The following is a 22,837-nucleotide window of genomic DNA, read 5'->3' as shown; positions in this document are numbered from 1 at the left end:
CCAAGTGTGTAGGATTTGATTGTTGTTCCTGAAATCTTGCTCAATTCAAATATTACATTTATCATGTATTGTATGAACATTGTTGAATTATTAATTATGTCAAAATTAGGAATCAAAGGATCAAAATCCAACAGAATTTTGGTCCAAAACTTGATGAAATTTCATTTTTTTAAAGTCGTATTACACTATTTATGATCATAGATTTCAGGTATAATTGTTACAAATGAAATCTTGAGGCATGGTGTGACTTAAATAAATACAAAAAAAATGAAATTTCATCAAGTTTTGGAACAAAATTCTATTTGGGGGACCAAAACTGGGGAGAAACAAAATGGGGGGACTACTTTCGCGATTCAGCTAAAATAGGGGGACCAAAACTGCAATCAAGTTTAGATAATTTAAATATTTTATTATTTTTATAATTTAATATTAAAGAATTTTAATTATTTTTTAGTAATTATGTTAAAATAATATATATTTTATTGATTTATTTTAATTTAAATGTGAATAATATTAATGTTGTTATCTACGTGATAGATACTCCAATTCATATATTTTTACAAATTGTATGTATGAAAATAGTCACTTTAGTTATGAGTAATATTAATAATATACTATTTAACCCATATTTTTAATATTAGTTAAAACCTATACAGTTCCACCAAATTCATGAGGTCTATTTGAATTTTAATTAAAAGAAATGTGGTAAAAAATATATTAATGAATGTGAAGCCAACGGTCCTTATTTATGTAAAATACTCTTGTGTTCTGTTTTGGTTTCTAGCAAGGGAACACTATCCAAATTAATAGTACATGTGCAACAACAGTGTTAATTAAGTAAACGTTTGGCGAACAGTACCATGCATGTATGCCACGTAAGTATATATGCGTATGAAATACATGATCATATAGATGAGGTCCCTACCCTGCTATAATCACTTTTTTCTTTAGCTAATTAAATTATATTGGAATTTACATTCCAATTCTATTTTAAGGACCACTTCCACATCTTGAGGAACACAACTATAAATAATTAATTAGGACCACCACTATTAATTAATCAATATGTTGTAACATTAATCAATGGTCAAGTGATAGGTCCCAAGTACGTAGGAGACAAACTAATTTTGTAAAAGGTTCAAGCAAGGTCCATATATAGAGACTTATTGTATTGTTGAGAGAGAATAGTTTCAAAATAGATTTAAATATTCTATTGTATAGTATATCAACTATAAAAACAATTATTATACCACTGCTAAAAAAATTTAATTTATCGACAGATTTTAAATACAGAATTTTGCCCATCGCAAATAGAGATGAAATTGAAGACGGAAAATAATTTGTTAAGACGGATGTAAAAAGTTTTATGTTTGAGAAGGAATTTAGAGACGGAATAACCCGTCACAAAGTTAGTTTGTCTCTAAACCCGTCTCAAGATCCGTTTCTAATAAGTCAAACTTGTACTCTAAAAATCAAAATTTTTATATATAGAGACAAAATGTAGAGACAGAACAATGGCGTCTCAAATGTTGTCCGTCTCCAAATTCGTGCCTAATTGAAAATATGTAAATTTAGAGACTGAAAGTATTCGTCTCAAATGTTTTTCGTCTCTCATTTCCCGTCTCCAAATGAATCCAAAAAATCAAATTTCCTTTATCTGTTTTAGCTCTAAAGTCCAATTTTTCACTAAAAAATCCCTCCAACTATAGAAGTTTCTCTCCCTTTAAAATTTTCTCCAACCCTTTAGATTGAGTAATTAATATTATTATTATTATTATTATTATTATTATTATTATTATTATTATTATTATTATTATTATTATTATTATTATTATTATTATTATTTAGAAAAAAAAATCCAATTAATTAGTTGAGATCCATTAACTTGTATTGTCTCCACCCCATCCACATTCAGTAAACACGATGCTGCATTTTCTCCACCCCTCCACATTCAGTCACTCATATTGCTGAAATTTCTTCTCCCGTAAAACAGCTTTTTCTTGGTAAATCCTAAATCTCGCGTGTTGATTCCAATTGATTGGTGTCGTTGATATTGTGTTTCACTTTGCAAGCCCTATTTTCTGCATCGTAAACTTAAGGTATGTTTCTCTCATACTACATTAATTTCCTTGCATCAATTTTTTTCCCATTATTTATCCCTCTAAAGCTTCAATATATTTTAGATTCAAGCTCTATTTTTCCATCTTCCTCTTTAACCCTCTGTGTTGAATTCCTAAAGTATGTTTCTCTCTCTTAGCATTTGATTCATTTGTGAAAATTTTAACCTTCAATAATTTCTTAGGTAGTTTTGTTTACTTTAATAGCTTTTTCATTCGACACCTTACTAGTTTATTTTTTTACAAGATTTAGGATGTAATTCTTCTATTAGATTGGTATATATAATAAATTCAGCTAATATCATAAAGTTACAATTAAAAAATAAAACACAAAAAAGGGTTGTAAATTACAACAACAGTCTTATTTTTTTAATTTATTTTTTTACTTTTGCACCAACACGCACGCTTTGTTCTTCTTTTCTTGTAAACACACACCCTTTCTTTTCCTGCCAACATGTATTCATTTTATTTATATGTGGGACTGTGTGGAGGCGGTACTTATCCCTTAGGTACCGGGTTCTAATGAATACAAAAGTTCATCGTTTTAGCCTTGAGACAAAAAAATCAGCAACAAAAGGGAAGGGTTTTGGGGGGGAGTTTTGAGTATTAAGAAAAAAATAGATAAATAGAGAGAAACAGAGGGTATCACCGTCATTCCAACTTCCACCGCACACCACGCAACCGTATTTGTCTTCACCGGTATCTGAATAGACATGTATTTTCTCATTCACCTGCTTTTCAAACTTTATATTATTAGGTTGGAAGCTAAAATTTGAAACTAGAGTTGATTTATTTGAAAGATGAAATTTTGTTTGTCCATATGAATGGTGTTTTACTTTTTGCCATGCTCTGCTTTTTACCTTCTGTTACTTTATGCCAGCCTCTTTGGATGTTGCTTCTACTAGCTTTGGATGTGTTGGCTTGTGCCAGAGTATTTATAGTGATGTGGGTTTCCTATGTTAACTAGTAATTATGGCATGTTAATAACTAGAATTTCATTTATGAATGATATTAATCGATTTTCTCTTTTTACTTTTGGGTGGTTTTATTTAATATTAAAATGAGTTTTGTTTCCATCACTTTTTTAATTGAAAAGTGCTTTGAAAGAGCTCACATTTGTATATGGTATTTTTTGCTATTATTAAAGTGTGGTTTTATATATTTAATAGATCACAATACAAGTCTATATATTTTTTTTACTATTTATTTGTTTTTATTTTTGTATGTGTTTATTACTGACCTTATTACGTAGAATTATTTAAATTTATTTAACTTTTAGTATCAATTTTTAATTTTTTTTTTAAAAATAAAGATAAAACTATAATCAAATATTGAAAGGTTAATTAGATGTGACATTTTGTTAACCTTTGAGTTGTTAAGACGCAAATTGTGATAGCTTATTTAGTTCTAAAACTCATCTTCACAATTAAATTAGTAAATATACGCAAATTAGTTTAAAATGGTTATTTAGACGTGATATATTGTTAATATTTGAGCGGTTATAACATAAATCGTACAACTTGGGGTTTTAAAACTCATATTAATTAGAAAACAATAGAATATTATTAAAATGATTAAATTAAATGTGACATGTTTTTACTCCTTGAGTTTTGAGACATTGGTTGTACAACTTGATGTCCTAAAACTCCAATTTTAAAATATTATTCAAATCAAACAATTTTTTTTTCTTCAAAACAATTTTTTTTTTATCAACAACAAAGCATAATTTCTTTAAAAGTAATCAACACATCCGCATTTTCTATCAAGAACTACATAGCTTTGATTTCTCCATCGCACCGAGAGATACGTAAGAGAAAAATCAACTCTTGTCAAACACAATAATAAAAACTTTTTTTCCACTCTTTTTAAACACACTTTTATCTCAAAAAGTCACATTTATAAAAAATAATTTATATTCATATTTAATAATAAAGAGAAATAAATGTATTTAAGTTGGTATAATTTTGCACAATTAATTATAAGTAAACCGTATTTTAATGAATGCCGTAGGGTGCTCATACCTTTCCTACGCATAATCGACTCTCGAACTTAAAATCTGGTTTCAAAGACCATTTTTATATATTTTTTTCTATTTTTAAGGGTTTTCCAATATTTTTCCTATTTTAAAATAAATTTTGATAGCGACTCCGTTGAATTCGAGGAAAACTCGAAATTTAGGCCGCGAAATGACAATCAAATGTCTAACAACTTCTATCGTGCAAAGAAATCAGTAGAAAAGCTTGGATTGGTTACATAAGGATTCATTGTTTCCCAAATGGATGTATGATACATTACTTCCTTATGATAAAAATCTTGGTAGTTGTAAAATTTATGGTGAAGAATGTTACAAAAGTGTCATTAGAAATAATAAGGTTAGAGAAGTTCCTTTAAAAAAGATGTGGTATTTCCCTCTTATCCCAAGACTTCAAATACTATTTTATTCAATATATTTGGGTCATATAAAATAAATTTCAAACTCATTCAACTTTATATTCAATTAAGCTAATCAAACAAGCACCATAAGTTTATGATACACAAGTTAGATATTTTTTCCTTAAAAACCAGAAAGTCCTACATTCATTTGTATGGGCCTAAGGCCCAAAATTGCATATGAAACATTTTCCTAGCCCACCGGCCCTTATAAATTACCCCAAAATTTCATCCCAAAATAGAATCAAACCAAAATGTTTTAAGGGAAGTTGATGATGAACCTTTGGGGACAAATGCAACTTGCTGAAATTTTAAACATCAAAATTATCTCGATTATGTGTCATCCCTTTTGTGCCTTCACAGTTTTGTGAAGTGCACTATATATATTTTGTAGGAGAGCTCCATAAGCAAGCATATGTTGAACCTCTTCCATCACAAGCTTCAAATAGTCCAAATAATAGGCAATGAACTCTCTCAATTTGTCTCATATGCATCATCTCAACCATCAAAAACACACACACACACACACACACACATATATATATATGAAGAAAAAAATAAAATTGAGTTTGATGGTTGAGACGTTGAAATTAATTGAGAATTCATTCCCTTAAATAATATGACTTGACTGGACTTGGCATGCATATTGAGATGTCATGCATATCTAGATGTCATGCATATTGAGAGAAATGTATTTCTCAATATATTGCATACAATAATTGACACGAAGAACAAGACGAAGGACACTTTTAATGCTAACTGGACTTGGCAAATATTTGTAGACGAAAATATTTAGAGCTACAAGATGGTGGGAAAAGCTAAAAAAGCCGAAAGCAAATTACTCATTAACAAAATAACAAAGATTATTTGTGTGCGGGTGGATAAAAAAACTAAAGTTACTAGATGGATATGCCTCTACCTTGTCTAGATGTTTTGATATGCAAGAAGCAAAATTATTTGGAATGAAAAGTTAGGATTTCCATGTGTTCTTGCAACGCTTGCTCCCAATTGCATTCAAAGCTCTACCAAAACCTATTTGGAACAGAGTTACATTGTTTAGTCAATTCTTTTGAGAGCTTACTTCGTCTTTACTAAAATAGGATAATATACGTGTAATGGAGCAAAATATTCCAATCATTTTGTAATATTCCCCCTAGTTTCTTTGACTTTATGGAGCATCTTCCAATTCATTTTCCGTTTGAAGCTAGGGTTGGTGGTCCTATTCAATACCGATGGACGTATCATTTTGAAAGGTTGAGTCATCTGTCAACGTTTTTAATTATTACCATGCAATACTTATTGTATTAATTTCTTCAAGTACTTTCATTAGGTATATTTGTACCTTAAAAGACAAGGTCACCAACACAATTGCTGTTGAAGGCTCTATTTATGAAGCATACTTAGTGGAGGAGACCTCTATATTTGCATCGTACTATTTACCTGATGTTCCATGTAGGAGGACAAGAGTGCCATGAAATGATGATGGAGGTGAAGGTTGTTTTGTTGCACAACCTCTATCTTAATATAAATGCTCTAAATATTTTTAAAACTTTATTTGCATCATTTGATTTTGACTATGATGACGTTAATTAATCTTAATCTCTTATGTTTTATATCTAAGTAAAAAGTTGAACTGTCCAAAAAATTTAGAGATTTTAAAAACAAAATTAATACTCATTTTAGTGCCTAATACTAAACAAAATATATATTTTTTTAAATAATTAAACTTTTTGTAATAGGGTGAAAAAACAATTACCTGTATGAAAGGGTGAGATGATGAAGGAGAACAAAAACCCAAGCTTAGCCAATTCACTACCGGGACAAGAATGCACTCAATTTCCAAATGGCATATATGTGTTTGGTCGAGATGGAATCTGTTGAGTATTGGGCTCCCTTCGTATGTGGAGAAAGACCCAAATATTGTAGCCCACGTGTCTCACTTATTTAAGTGGAGAGTGGTCTAATTAGGGTTATAGGAGAGAGACTATTTTAATAGAAAAGAAAACCACCAAAAGAGAAAAGAGAAGAGTAACCTATTCCCGATTTTGTTAAAGCAGTCTCAGAAAAACATCGAGTGTGCATTCGTTAACCGTTGGATCGAGCTGATGTTTGGATAGAAAGTTGGTAACATTGAGGTCTTCGGTTTCAATGGTCGGAATCAGAGAAAATACGTCTGGAGGGGGAGAAATTGTGCTCGCCCAACATCAGGTTTTTGGGTGGTTTTTCTTCTTCTTGTTTTTCATTTGTAGGTTTTAGTACTTTGTTATTTTGGCTGGTTGTAGGCACAATTTGTGCATCATTTTAAAATTTCTTGTACCATTATTTGATTATAGTGGAGCTATTTCTTTGGTCTGGACGACCCGTGGTTTTTACCCTTGCATTGAGGGGTTTTCCACGTTAAAATATCGGTGTTCATTACGTCTTTTTATTTTGATTAATTTGCTGCCATATATTTATTGTTGCTCCTCACGGGTTCTTGCAAGTTGGGGGAATTTTATATCAATTGCGTATTACTTGTTATTGTATTTATGTGTTTATTCCCCATCAGAGTGACATCAGAGCTCTTGGTTGAAGAGTTATTTGACTTGCTTGAAGGATGGAGGCGAATATGAATATAAAGATGGTAATTTTGAATGGTACTAATTACCATTTGTGGAAGGGAAAGATGAAAGATTTGTTATTTGTGAAGAAAATTCATCTTCCTATTTTTTTCTTCTAAAAAGCCGGTTGATAAATCTACGAAAGAATGGGATTTTGAACATCAACAGGTATGTGGTTTTGTTAGGCAATATGTAGAAGATAATGTTTATAATCATATTGCTAATTAGACAAATGCAAAAACCATGTGGGATAAGATAGAGACTTTGTTTGCCTCTAAATCAGGAAATAATAAATTATTCTTACTGAATAGTTTCATAAGGTTGAAGTATAAGGAGGGAGCGTCTATTTCGGACCACTTGAGTGAATTTCAAGGGCTCATTGATCAAATGTCTAGAATGGGTATCAAGTTTGATGATGAGCTATTAAGACTATTTTTACTGTTATCTTTATCAGTCTTGGGAGACATTTCGGGTTTCTATAACGAGTTCAACTCCTAATAGTGTTGTTTCTTTGGAAACGGTTAAGGGTGGTGTTTTGAATGAGGAGATGAGAAGGAAGGCACAGGGTTCTTCATCTCACTCTGAAGTTTTGGTCACTGAAAATAGGGGGAGAAGTCAGAAAAAAGAACAGAAGGGTGGTAGAGAAAATAGCAAAAGCAAGTCCAAGTCTAGATACAAAAATATAAAGTGTCATTATTGTCATAGGATAGGGCACATACAGAAGAATTTTTTTCTGTTGAAAAAGGAGAACAAAGGCAAGAAGGGTAATAAAAAACAAAGGGGTTGTGATGATGACCGTGTTACTACTTCTACTAGTGATGATCTTGTTATTCTCCGTGACTATGAGTCAATTAATCTGGTATCTGATGAGAGCATGTGGATAATTTATAGTGGTGCTACACTACATGTTACACCGAGGAATGAGTTCTTCACATCTTATACTCCAGGTTAAGAGTCAGACAAGCAAGAAGTTGAAACGTGTTCGTACTGACAATATTGGTGAATATTGCGGATCCTTTGATGCTATTGCAAACAGCAGGGTATATCACATGAAAAGACTTCTCCTAAAACTCCTCAGCTTAATGGTTTATCAGAGAGGATGAATTGGACACTTGTTGAGAGAGTGAGGTGTATGCTCTCTGAAGCTAAGTTGCCTAAACATTATTGGGGTGAGGCATTGTACACGACAATGCATTTTATTAATCTTACTCCTACTGTCATTTTGAATAGTGAGGTACCAAACAAGGTATGGTTTGGCAAGAATGTCAAGTATGATCACTTGAGAGTCTTTGGTTGCAAGGCTTTTGTGCATGTTCCAAAGGATGAAGATCCAAGTTGGATCCAAAGTCAAAGCAGTGTATCTTCATTTGTTATGGTGAAGATGAATTTGGCTACAAGTTGTATGATCCTATAAACAAAAAAGTTATCAGAAGTCGTGATGAAGTGTTCATGGAAGACCAAACTATTGAAGACATTAATAAGGTGGAGAAGACTACCCCTGAGAGAAATAACGTCTTAGTTGATGGTGATCTAGTTCGGTCACCTATTCCTGATTTGGATACTACTAATAGTAATGTTGAGAGTGATGAGCCACATGATGTGTTGATGATCATCGACTTAGAGATGAGGTAAATATTCCAACTAGTGAAGATCATGAGTTTTTATACGATGAGAATCTTAGTGATGCTTCTGAATCATCTCTAACCCAACTCAGGAGATCTAAAAGGCAAAGACAACCATCTACAAGGTATGGTTCTGACGAGTATGTGAATTTGACTGATGAAGGTGAATTTAACACCCCAATTTTTAATAGTGCGAGTGTATTTTTTTTTCTTTAACCAATTAATAAAATATCAAAGTGTAGCACAAACGACAAATGTCATAATTAATTACGTCATAATTATAACAACAGAAATAGTCTTGAGGCGATAAACCAAAATATCCAAATATAAAATACGACGGGGATATGATGTTGGATTTGGATCCTTTGATTCCTAATTTTGACATAATTCACAATTCAACAATGTTCATACAATGCATGATAAATCTAATATTTCAATTGAGCAAAATTTCAGGAACACCAATTCAATCCTACACACTTGGATCAATTGCTTGGAACACAAGAAATCAACAAAAGTTGAATTCTGAATATGTAAATCGATTGGGAAATCGATTTCATAACAAGGGTGTAAGGAAATCTTAAGTGTTTGTGAATGTGCAATCGATTAGGCAATCGATTAGATCAATTAAAAATGAAAAATGCACAAGTCAGTAGCCTCTGATTTGGAGAAAATCGATTGGTAAATCGATTGAACATTTCACAAATCAAACCTGATGGTAACACATCGATTGGTAAATCGATTGAATGAGTCACAGTGGCACTCCAGTGCTGAGGAAATCGATTGGCAAATCGATTGATAAAATATCATTTGAAAAATGACCTCACCTGTGACAAATACAATCGATTGGACAATCTATTGTTAACACTTTAATTTTGATAAAGTTTGGTTGCAATCGATTGGCAAATCGATTGAACTAAACACCAGGTAAAAACTTTTCAGGAACATGACACCAAAGCGATTGACAAGTCGATTGATATCAAATAGCTGAGCCACTGTTTTGAAAACAATCGATTGGCAAATCGATTGATATTAAAACTGAATCACTATTTTGAATCACATCGATTGACAAATCGATTGACATCAAAAACCTGAGCCACTGTTTTGAAAACAATCGATTGGCAAATCGATTGAAATAAACTTGTTGAAAACACAGTGAACTCTGAAGTTTGGCAAATCGATTGAGTAATCGATTGAAGTTACTTTTATTAAGAGAGTTTCCCAGCAATCGATTAGGAAATCGATTTATGCAAGTCTGGACATGTTTTACTGAAAAGTGTTGTTTTAAAGAATCGATTGGTAAATCGATTAGCTTGTATAGTTTCAAGATTAAAGAAAACCAAGATCGCGATAATCGATTGGCAAATCGATTTAGCTCATTTTATAACTTTACAAAATCGATTGGGAAATCGATTTCGTAGTTGGTTTTTCAGAAACTATATAAGATGTCTTTCAATCTTTATTCTCATAACTTCTGAGAACTTTGATCATAACTTTTTCATAACTTTCATAATTTCTCTTATGCTCTCAAAAACGGTTCATGACAACAAACTAACAACTTCATAATTGTGATTACAGATCTCAATACAGTTTGTTGACAATCTAAGAGAAATGATAATGTGCTCAAGAACAATCCATGAATATCCAGATTTGTGAAGAGCAACATTTATAAAGATTGAAGACTCTTTTGTTTTACGTCTTTTATTCTTTCTGTAATAAATCTTTGAACCAAAACGAACGTTGAAAATCCAGCTAGAAACTGGTGGCTACTTTCTTGGGTGAGAGGTCTCAACAAGAAAGAGTCGTACTTTGATTTTGTGTTAGGCTGCCGATTGTCTACAAGGATCAAAGGGTTGATAGAAAGCCAGCTAGAAACTGGTGGCTACTTTCTTGGGTGAAGAGTGTTCAACAAGGAAGAGTCGTACTGTGATTCTGTGATAGGTTGACGAGTATCTACAAGGATCAGAGGGTATTCAATAGGAAAGATATAATTAGAGATTGATAGGTTTCAGGGAGGAAACTGGACAATCTGTAATTGATTCTTTCTATTGAAGGAGAAGAAAATCTGAAATCCGATTGGATTTTCAGGACTGGACGTAGGTTGTTGTTGACAACCGAACCAGGATAAATCTCTGTGTTTTCTTCTCTAACTCTCTCTCTTTAATTTTCTATATTGCTAACTTTGCATGCCTCAAAATTTAAATTCCGCTGTGCGCTTGATACTGATTAATTTGGTTACGAAAACTGATATATTTTCTGTTATTTCGAGGTCAAGATACCAACATATGAGACCTATCAGACATAGCTCATACCCCTGGGGTATTCTCGGCAGACACCTGCATAAAAGCACTGCCCCAAGAATCTCTACTTTCCCCACATCACATCAAAAAGTGGAACATGGACTCATCAAAAGAAAAGTCATCAGACAGTTTAATCCTAGATACAATCATCCAAAATAAAATAAATACAATCAAAAAAGAAAGGCATCTAGTCCCTATACAACCACCTAATCTGATCATGCTACAAACACTATAAAACCTGGGTGATCTCCACGTGCCCCGCAAGATCCTCCTTACACAGCTTCAGTCAGGTATGTCTAACTACATGTCCGTCTCCAAAGTACTAACCGGTAGGACGATCCTGGTTCTCATCTGAGGGCAAATCCTAGATTTCCACAATAATTGTAAATCAAAATTAACAAATATCACATAGCATTTAAATTTCAAGATGAACCAACAATTTACATGACATCATCCCATGGCCCATCACGGTCACCACTATCACCATGGCCCCATCGCGGTCACCATGTATTATGAAATGCATGAGCATACTCTGACTCTTTTCACCACAATCATTAAGTAAGTGCAACTATTAAAAGATTCCCCATTTTTAATACGCATTTAACACTAATGATTTTCAGATACAACACAGAGCATACTTAAACATATTTATTCACACCAATTTCAATTTTCACAACACACACATAAATCACTTCCCCAAATTCAATCCACACATAAATTGAATTAAATCCATTTTCCACCAATTCACACATAAATTTCTTCTAAAAAATTCATAATATTAATTATGAACACATCAATTTCACCAAACATGAATCACCAAGATTTTCAAACATTAATCACCCATATTCAATCTCCAAAATTTTCAACCATAAATCACCATAACAACATTAATATATCAGAGTTCTCCCCACCGCTAACTCGGTGCCAACAGTCTCGATTCCTTTCGAGAGTCAAGGAGCTAACTACATAAACATGAATATTTATAACAATTTATTCACAATAAAACTAATCCAAACACAACAAAATTCCAAAAATTAAATCAAATAATTTATATTATTTAGTTAAAACTTTTAAAATCGAACTTTTAAAACCAAATAATTTATATTATTTAGTTAAAACTAAAGAAAACAAATATTGTCCAAATATCCCATACACACACTCGACTATTAACACAACAAGAATACATGGTTTTTGTGAGGGCCAAAATCCCTCACAAAAGGGGGGAAAACAGCCACAAAGTAGGCATTGTGGCGGCCTTAGGCAGTCACAAATAAGGTGGTCAAAAACCTTTGTGGCGGCCAAAACGGCCACAAAGTGTGAAAAATCCGTTGTCTTTTACGAGGGCAAAGACCGTCACAAACATCTACTTTTGTGAGGGCATAGACCGCCACAAATGCCTCATTTTGTGAGGGCTTAGGCCGCCACAAAGGTTAAAGCTGATTTTTAAAATTAAGCTTTTGTGGGGGTCCAGGCCGCCACAAATGCTTCATTTTGTGAGGGCTTAGGCCGCCACAAAATATTAACTTTATTAAAAAAATTATTTTATTAAATTCAAAACTAATACTACAAAACAATATTATATATAATAAATTAATATGAATATAAATGTAAAATTTAAATTAAAATTACAATAATATAATTAAATTTAAATTTAAATTAAATTTAAATTTAATATGTTATATATAATAAACTAATATCAATATAAATTAAAAATATAATATTACAATTTAATTATCATTTAAATTAAATTTAAAATATAATATTTAAATTATAATTACAATAAAAAATTAATTTAAATTTAAATTTAAATTAAATTTAAATTAAATTAAAATAAAAATTGAATTTAAAAATTAAAATAACTATTATATATAAAAATATAATATTATATTAATTAAAGTAATTACTACCAAACCAAATAAAATATTCCAAAATTAATAAATCATGTCTTACAAACCAAAAATTAAACACACAATAATTAACTAGGACAAGATAAATGTGTTCATGCAAACCAAAAATAAAATTATGAAATTATTCAAATACATCAATTCTCATAATAATTCCTCTGATCAGCTTCACTCCCACCATCATTATTTGTTGGAATGTTACCCGACGACATAAGTTCCTCAAAATTATTATTAATTTGTGCTGGAGGAGACATCATGGTTTGAAATTGGATTTTATCTTCAATTACACCACCACTAGTCGAAGGAGGAGCAATAACTGGTTGAGGTTGATTTAAATCTCGTCTGATCAAGCCAACTGTTGGCATAGTTGGTTGATATGCAGTTTGATCTGGTTGAGGTTGAGGAAGTTGATGTGAAGATGACGGAACATAATAAATTATTATCAAGACTATAATTATACAAACCGAAATAAAATTTTAAATGATGTTTAATGAAATTTTTCATAAAATAACTCCTTATATATAATCAAAAATAGAGATTGTTAAAGTATATAAATTTTTTGTACTAACTCAACTACAACTTTTTTTAATAACTAACAAAAAAATATTAATATCATCAATTTTAATAATGTTTTTTTTTTTAAATAGTTATATTGAAATCAATAAGTTTTACATGCGTTTCAAATTTTTATTTATCATCGTAATAATTCTTCTGATCAGCTCCACTCCCTCCATCATTATTTGCTGGAATGTTACCCGACGATATAAATGCACTCTTATTTCATCTTCATTATTAAACCGTCTAAATCGACATAAACAACATAGACATCTCATCCCCCTTCATATTCGACCGTTTTCTGCACTCTCGCAAAATTGAGAATGTCTTCAACCATGTGTGTGTGTATATATATATATATATATATATTACATGTGTTTCAATTTTGTATTTATCATATATTATGTAAACAACATAATTTCTATTTTTTTAAAATAAATCTATAATAACACATATTTCACTAATCTATATTTTAAAAATAATATACATATATTTATAATATCACATATTTTACTAATCTATATTTAAATTGTATAAAATACTAACTTGATGTCGGGTAGTGTCTGACTTGAAGTTTTCACAAGGCTGAGAACTCTTCAAAGTAAACACAATATCACCATTGTCAAAATGAAAATTCAATAATATGAATTAAATAAATAACTTCAAAATCAAAAATAAAATTAAAAAACTAAATATATAATGTAAACTTACCAAACTTCAAGATAGTAAAACAAAAGCTTGGAGAAATAATTTTTGTAGAGAGAAGGTGGAGAGAAAATTTAGAAAGAAGGTTTAGAGAGAAGGTAGAAGTGAAAAATGATAAGAGGAGTGAAGTGATATTTATAGAAAATGGTTGATCCTTTGTGAAGGTCAAAGCAGCCACAAAATCCAATGGTACAATGAAAATTTGTGGCGGCTTTAACGGTCAGAAAATAAGGCATTTGTGGCGGCCTGAGCGGCCACAAGGTGCAACAGGAAAATGGGAATTTGTGGCGGTCTTTGCAGCCACAAAGTGCAACGGATCAATGCTTTTTAAGTTAATAAAATACTCTAAATTTTTTCATGGCCACAAATGAAGGGATTTCTTGCAGTGTAAAGCACCGAAATTTTTAAGTTAATAAAATACTCTAAATTTTTTCCTTTTTAAAACTCAGTTCAAGAGTAATTAAAAGAGTAACATTTAAACTCTAACAATTTTTAATTTCAATCTATCTTTATGCTCAAACTCTTTAACTTAGTTAAAATTTGAACTTGTTCACAACTCTAAATTTTTTTGTAACCTTTCAATTTCAGTTCAAACTCACTTATTTGAAAATAACTCATTACGTAACTCAAACACATCAAATTTAATTACCACAAATTCACACCAGCAACAATCAATTCAATTCCACAACACACATATAGCACCTCAATTAAATTTCAACAATTCAAACATAACTCACCCAATTTCAAAAATCCACATTTTTATCCATAAACCACCAAATTTCATCAATTCATTTTCCACAAAATCCGCAAATAAATCACATCTCAAAAATTCATAATAATAATTATGAACATATAAATCACATCAAATATGGATCACCACAAACCACACCTCAAATTTAATTCCACTAAATCACACATAATCGCATTAAATTCATTTTCTACCAATTGACACATCAAATTTCTTTTCCACAAAATCACAAATAATGTCCTAAATGCAAACTAAAAGTTTGGAAGGAGCTCTTACCTCCGTTGTAGCTTTAACAAACGATTACAACACCGCGATTAATTACGTTAAAACTTTAGTTAGCATCGTCATTTCGAAAAGTGGCTCACTAGCACCGCATTGTGGCATGGAGCAACTTTCCCTTCTGTCACTTCTCGAAAGGGAGCTTAGATCTTGAAGAAAAATGATGATTTTTATTTGTTGGTTTTTGAAATCACCAACATAAGCTTGAAACCTAGGAAGAAAGAAGAAGAAACACAAGGCTATGGAGGAAAATGTTTTCTTTTTTCTTGCTTTATGTTTCCTTTCATCAATATATACATATATATATATATGAATCGTAAGCCTACACTATTTCTTTTATATATATATATATATATATATATATATATATTTTAATTAAAACCACCAAAATAAATATCTAAACTTTATAGATATTTTAAAAAAAACATCATTACACATCACTTCTCAAATTAATTTTTCAAAAAAATATCTACCCTTGCCGCAACTCAAATGACAAATGAGTTTCTCAGCCACAAGTGACATTTAAAAAAAACTGTCTGATATTAAATTTTTTGTAACATAATTAAATTATTCTCCGACAAATAATCTTAATTGGGTCTCAAAATATATATATATATTATTAACTCTAATAAAATATTTTTTTATTTAATTCCCAAAATAAAATTCTATTGGGCTAAATGCCTAAGCAATTTAACACAAAAATTCCTAAAATCGCATAAACTAGAATTTAGAAAATTTAGGGTCTTACAGTGAACCTGAGTGTTTTTGAGAGGCCAAAGAGTGTGAAAAAAGTCAAAAGTGGTTGGATGCAATGCATGATGAGATGAAATCCTTGAATCACACATATGATTTGGTGATATTGCCAAAAGGCAAAAGGGCTTTGAAAAACAGGTGGATCTATAGAGTGAAACTCGAGAGTAACTCAAAGTCTCCAAGGTATAAAGCCAGAATAGTGGTGAAAGATTTCTGTCAAAGAAAGGGTGTTGATTTTAATGAGGTTTTCTCACATGTGGTAAAAATGTCATCAATTAGAACCGTGTTGAGTTTGACAGCTACTCTTGACTTAGAGGTAGAGCAAATGGATGTAAAAATGGCTTTCCTTCATGGTGGTTTGGAGGAAGAGATTTACATGAAGCAACCTGATGGTTTTCTTGTTGAAGGCAAGGAAGACTATGCGTGTAGACTAAGAAAAAGTCTATACGGTTTGAAGCAAGCTCCAAAGTAGTGGTACAAAAAGTTTGAGTTTGTTATGTGTGACCAAGGATACATGAAGACTACTTCTGACCATTGTGTATTTGTTAGAAAATTTTCTAACGATGATTACATTATCCTGTTATTATATGTTGATGACATACTTATTATTGGGAAAAACATTTCCAAGATTGACAAGTTAAAGAAGCAGTTGGGCGAGTCCTTTGCCATAAAAGACATGGAAGAAGCTAAACAAATTCTTGGCATAAGAATCATGCATGACAGAAAGGAGAAGAAACTTTGGATGTCACAAGAACACTATATTGAGAGAGTGTTGCAAAGGTTTCAGATGGAAAACTCCAAAGCTGTAAGTATTCCTCTTGTTGCTCACTTTAAGTTGAGTTATAAACAAAGTCCTTCCACTACAAGAAAATAGACATATACCTACGGAAGTATATAGTGACAACATAAAAAACCGTAGTTATAGATAATCTATACCCACAGACAAATTTACCACCATTGGTATGGATGTCCTATACCTTGAGGCACCAAATTTATCGCAGTGAGATACCTATAACCGTGGGTATAGACATCAATTAAGATTTTTTATAGAAATCAATTTTTTAATTATTTTTGAAAATTTGGATTACCCGCCCTTTGAAAATTATCAGTAGAGCCAATTTTAGATTCAATAGAACATCTTTCATCTTCTTCCTCGTGAATCATCTTCTATCTTTGTTCCAAAACCATTTTCCCCCAAAATTATTTCCCTAAATTAATCCTCGAAATTTCTAAAATCCCCCCATTTCTATCAAATACTCCAAATTTCTCAAATCCCTCTGCAATTGGGCTCAAACTTCCCTCTTTCTCTTAAAATTAAACCGACACACTGAAATCGATTGCGCTAAAAGGCTTCGATTTTGCTGAAAGAAGGATTTCGTTGAAAAATATAAAGATATTGGTTACATCTCGCGTACTTTCCCATATTACCCATGGTATGCTTCTTGTTTCTCAAATCCACTTCTTTTTCTTTTGTCATTGACCTAATGGATTTATTTGCGATTGCGCTTGCTGTTGCTCATCTTAATCGATTTTTCTAGGGTTCTTGTTTTTTGCTTTGGTATCTTTATTGTGTTCACCCTTATATTGGGCCTTGCATTTTGGATTTAAGGTTCATATGCTTGTCATGAAATCCTCAACTATTTTGCTTTTATCCTCATCAATCATACTCATTTACCCTATTCTTGTTCAAACTTTGCAGAGAAACAAGGCATTCTAAATTTTCGGTGTTTACTGCATTTTTGACATTGGTACGTTCTCACACCACACAACGATTTCATCACTGTTACATTTTTCCTTTAATGCTTATACAAGTATTTTATTTTAGGGTTTTTGTTTTTTATCAATCGGTGACAATTGATGGAACCACTTCCACAGTCACACTGATTATTACCTATTTTAGAGTTTGTGGTAAGTTTAGTTTATAATATTATGTTTTTGAATGGAAACTGGAAACATATTTGAAGTAAGAACTTGACCTTACTTGACAATACTTAATTATTTTGTTCACTTGCATAATGGTTACAGGAAAATCATAGTTATATTATTTTTTAGAAGAAATTTGTCTAATTAGGCTCTTGATATAGTTTCGTGAATCACACCGCCAATTTGTTACTTGGGTTTTTTGTATTGAGCTTTATATGAAACACACTTGAAAATCACATCAACTTAATTGAAATGTTTAGTCTTTTGTAAACATCCTTTTTCTGAAGCTGTTAGCTTTGAAAGTATGATTGGAGTATCTTGTTCTTATATGGTTGTATCAAACTAATTTTGCACAGAGTTAGAGAAGCAATGGCTCGAAGAAGAAAGTTAAATATTCGACATCGAGCATGTGATAATGAAGGAATTCAGTCTACTTCTAATAATACAAACTCAACCAATGTAGAAGGAAGTAATGTTGCAGAAACTCGTTCTAGTCCTTGTCCTTGTCATAAAGGTATTATGATTATTCATTTAACTAATATAACATTTTTTTTAAGAAGTCAATTGAGATGTACAATTAACATGTTTTTTAGTTTTTGTGCTCTAACATGTTTGATGTACAATGATGATGTTAGGAATATTTGATGGATTAACAATTTATAATCATACTTATAGTTTAAGAATATAGATGTTTAGCACACTCAAACTACATCATAACATGTTGATAACTGTAAGAATACATTTAACTAATATAACATGTTTCTTTAACATCTATTATTGTGTAGAGTAAATTTGAGTTTGTTCCTCCAATAAATGACTTAACAAGAGAAATGTTAAAATCTGAGCTGAATGAGAAATGGAGGCAATGGAAGGGTGATCTAAAGTCAATGGCATATGACCCTACTAAAACAGAAGAAGAAGTTGCATCTCTTGTACCAGATGATAGGGTTGACCCAAATCAATATCGTGGTTTGGTTCATCATTGGTTTTCTGATGAAGGACAAGTAAGTCGTATATATTATGAGTAATATATTAAAGAGTTTATTATTAAGACTAATATTTTATTTCAATTGCAGAAAATAAGTAAAATTAATAGGCAAAATCGTGCTAAATTTGAAGATGTTCATTGTATGGGTTCAAAAAGTCTCCCAAAGTTTATTGATGAGAAGGTTTATTTCTATTTCTATTTTTATGGCTTTAATTTAAATTAAAAATGAAATGCATTTAACTTATTTATTTGGTTGTAGATAAAAAGGGCAAAGGAGTGTTGCCTGGACGTAAAGAGATTTACATTGATACCCGCACTCGTAAAGATGGAGCAATTGTCAATGGAAAGGCTGCAAGATTGATTGTAAGTTTTGATAATAATTAAACGGTACCAATATATAAAATGTGTATAAATTAAGTTTGACAAAGTGCTGAATTTTATTTTCAAATGTATGATGATTGTATTGGATTTTTACTTGACCATTTAGGAGATTTTGTATTTGTTAGCCTATATGCAATGTTGAAGTTTTTTAATTGGATCTTATTGTAGTACTACATGCTTTGAATGTCAATTTCAATTTGGTATTTTCAATCATTAATAATTTTTATTTTATTTTTTAGGAAGAACTAAAAAAACATAATAATGAGGCTGGAACTTCTCAATCAACCCAAGACACACAAGGTTCTATGTCTTGGAAGGATGACATATTTTATCAAGTACAAGGACCTGATAAAAACGGACGTGTGCGATGTATGGGCAAGATTCCTCATTCTAAAAAATCGAAGGTTTGTGCATCTGAAAATGAAGAGTTGCGCGAAAGAGTTAAGAATATGGAAAACTTGTTAGCAAATGTGATGACTTTAATTCAAAATCGATTTTCTGGAGCAGATGTTAATGATATAATACAAGCTGCAAGACAGGTATATCATAAGTTATTAATCTTATCCAACTAACTTCATAAGTTCCATAATCGTATTTTTCATAAGTAATATTTTCTATTTTTTGTGATAGGTTCCTGATGCTACTAGTGCTCAAAACCATTTGAATTCACTTAGTCCAAACAACAACGAAAATAATGAAAATGGTAATTAGATAGTATTAGTTAATTTTAATTAAAATCATTAACATTTTCTCTATTTTATTAGTAATATTTTTATGTGGAATCGTGTATTTATTCATTTGTTATTTTATTGATTGTAGGTGAAGATTAAAAGCTAATTTGTTGTTGAAGATGGAATATTGGCAATTTAGTGGACTCAATTTCTTAATCTTTTTTGAGATTGTTATGTATGACACAAGATGTCTATTTTAAATGTCTATTTTTTGAGGTTAAGGGTTTTGTTTTATCGTTGTAAGACTTTTATATTAATTTTTAATATATACAATGAACACCTTTTATTTTATTTTGAGTCTTAGATATATATATTTCATTGTATATTTATATTTGGTTAATTTTATAAAATAAATTTTAAATTATTATATAATTTTTGTTGATAACAAAAAATTAATATTTATAATAAATTAATTAATCTTAAAACCTATACAACAGAAAAAAGTTGTCACTTAAGTGTATAGCAACAGAATCAAAACCGTAGGTATAATTTTTATAAATTATGGCTAAAGTATATACCAACAATGAAATATCCGTAGGTAAAATCAAATGTTTACTGCAACGGAAAAAGTTCTGTCACTATACCCTATAGCCACGGCGAAAATCCGTAGGCATTGGGCGATTATATACCACGAAAAAAAACCCCGTCGGTATAGGTAAATTTGCCTATCCCTACGGTTTTTATACGTCTAAAGTATATACCAACAATGAAATATCCGTAGGTAAAATCAAATGTTTACTGCAACGGAAAAAGTTCTGTCACTATACCCTATAGCCACGGGGAAAATCCGTAGGCATTGGGCAATTATATACCACGAAAAAAAAACCCGTCGGTATAGGTAATTTTGCCTATCCCTACGGTTTTTATACGTTTACCTACAGATTTTCATTGTCGCTAAACGTTCAATTTCTTGTAGTGTTCTAGTGAATATGAAAAAAGAGACATGGAACGAGTTCCTTATGCTTCTGTTGTGGGTAGTTTAATGTATGCAATGATGTGTACAGGACCATATATTGCGCATGATGTTGGTACAATCAATAGATTTTTGTCAAATCCAGGTAGAGAGCATTGGAATGCTGTAAAATGGATTTTGAGGTATCTTTGTGGTACTACATGTATGAGGCTTTGTTTTGGAGGTGACAAACCTATTTTGGGGGGGTACTCCGACTCAGATATGGATGGAGATATTGACTTGAGAAAGTCAACTTCTGATTACATGATTAAATTTGCAAATGGAGTTGTGGCTTGGCAGTCTAGATTATAGAAATGTGTAGCATTGTCTACAATTGAGGTAGACTTCATTGCCATTACTGAAGCATGCAAAAAGTTGATTTGGTTGAAGAAATTCTTGCAGGAGCTTGGATTTATTCAGGACAAATATGTATTATTTGTTGATACTCAAAATGTTATTCAACTTGGTAAGAATTCGACATTTCATATCAGGTCCAAACACATTGATGTGAGGTATCATTGGATACGTGATGTTTTGGAAGCTAAGTTGTTGGAATTGGCTAAAGTTCATACTGGATATAATGGTTCTGATATGATGACTAAAGCATTACCATGAGGGAAGTTTGAAACTTGTTGTGATATCGTCGGTTTGGCGATTAACTCCTCGTTGTTGTGAGGGCGAGATATGTTGGGTATTGGGCTCCCTTCCTATGTGGAGAAAGACCCAAATATTGTAGCACATGTGTCTCACTTATTTAAGTGGAGATTGGTCTAATTAGGATCACAGGAGAGAGACTATTTTGATAGGAAAGACAACCACCACAAGAGAAAATAGAAGAGTAACCTTATTCCCGATTTTGTTAAATCAGTCTCAGAAATATATAGATTGGGAATTCGCTAACCGTTGGATCGGGATGATATTTGGACAGCAGATTCGTAACGTTGAGGTATTTTGTTTCAACGGTCGGATCGACGAAACGACGTCTGGAGGGGGGAGAGATCGTGCTCGCACAGCAGCAGGTTTTTGAGTGTTTTTTCTTCTTCTTGTTTTTCATTTCAGGTTTTAGTACTTTGTTATTTTGGCCGGTCATAGGCACAATTTGTGCATCATTTTGAGATCTCTTATACCATTATTTGATTATAGTGGAGCTATTTCTTTGGTCTGGACGACCAGTAGTTTTTACCCTTGCATTAAGGGGTTTTCCCCATTAAATATCGGTGTTCATTACGTTTTTTTTTATTTTGATTAATTTGTTGTCATATATTTATTGTTGTTCCTCACGAGTTCTTTCAAGTTGGGAAATTTTATATCCGTTGCGTATTACTTGTTATTGTGTTTCTTTTATTCCCCATCAGAACCTTCGTATATGCACCATCACATAAGTCTTCCCTAATGTCAATTTATACAAATTTTATATATATATATATATATATATATATATATATATATTTTGTTAAAAAAAAAAAAGAACTATATATCTAGCAAGATTGATTATTGTATTAGCCTTGATACTACAAGATTTTTAAGACAAAACACTGAATCACCTAGCTAGGGGAAGATTTATATAATAGAAAATGAAAGGGACAAATTACAAGACATGATAATTTAACCATTGATCTATAACCTTATGTTTCTGACATAAAGGATAAAGTATAACCATTATATGACCCCGTGCTATATAACCCATCTTTCTAATTACGTGAAAATAAATCTTCACTGCTTTCTTTGTTCTTATATACATAAAAAATTCCAAAACCAAAAAAATCACTTAATTATACATCAAGTGCCCTTAGAAAATAGTGACACGACTTTTTATAGGTGGAAATTAACAAGTTATTGTAAAAGACATATA

General features: G+C 31.3%; 1 protein-coding gene across 1 annotated transcript; it reads left to right on the top strand.

Annotated features, from left to right (window-relative positions):
- The first annotated feature begins 18,763 nt into the window (after positions 1-18,763).
- LOC140920922 (uncharacterized) lies at positions 18,764-20,324 on the top strand. The gene is made up of 6 exons (XM_073370197.1): positions 18,764-18,937; positions 19,010-19,061; positions 19,181-19,284; positions 19,542-19,841; positions 19,933-20,005; positions 20,122-20,324. The coding sequence occupies exons 1-6, from the start codon at positions 18,764-18,766 to the stop codon at positions 20,130-20,132; spliced, it is 714 nt and encodes a 237-aa protein (XP_073226298.1). The 3' UTR covers positions 20,133-20,324.
- Positions 20,325-22,837: the final 2,513 nt, after the last annotated feature.

Source organism: Cicer arietinum, chromosome 6 (assembly GCF_000331145.2).
Source record: "Cicer arietinum cultivar CDC Frontier isolate Library 1 chromosome 6, Cicar.CDCFrontier_v2.0, whole genome shotgun sequence".
Taxonomy (NCBI): domain Eukaryota; kingdom Viridiplantae; phylum Streptophyta; class Magnoliopsida; order Fabales; family Fabaceae; genus Cicer; species Cicer arietinum.
The sequence above is the reverse complement of the archived record's forward strand: the minus strand, read 5'-3'. Positions and strand labels throughout refer to the sequence as shown.

Coding starts and splice junctions, on each gene's coding strand:
- LOC140920922 (XM_073370197.1), top strand. CDS start 18,764: ATGTTAAAATCTGAGCTGAATGAGAAATGGAGGCAATGGAAGGGTGAT. Junction 19,062..19,180: donor TAAATTTGAAGATGTTCATT/GTATGGGTTCAA, acceptor ATTTGGTTGTAG/ATAAAAAGGGCAAAGGAGTG. Junction 19,285..19,541: donor GAAAGGCTGCAAGATTGATT/GTAAGTTTTGAT, acceptor TTTATTTTTTAG/GAAGAACTAAAAAAACATAA.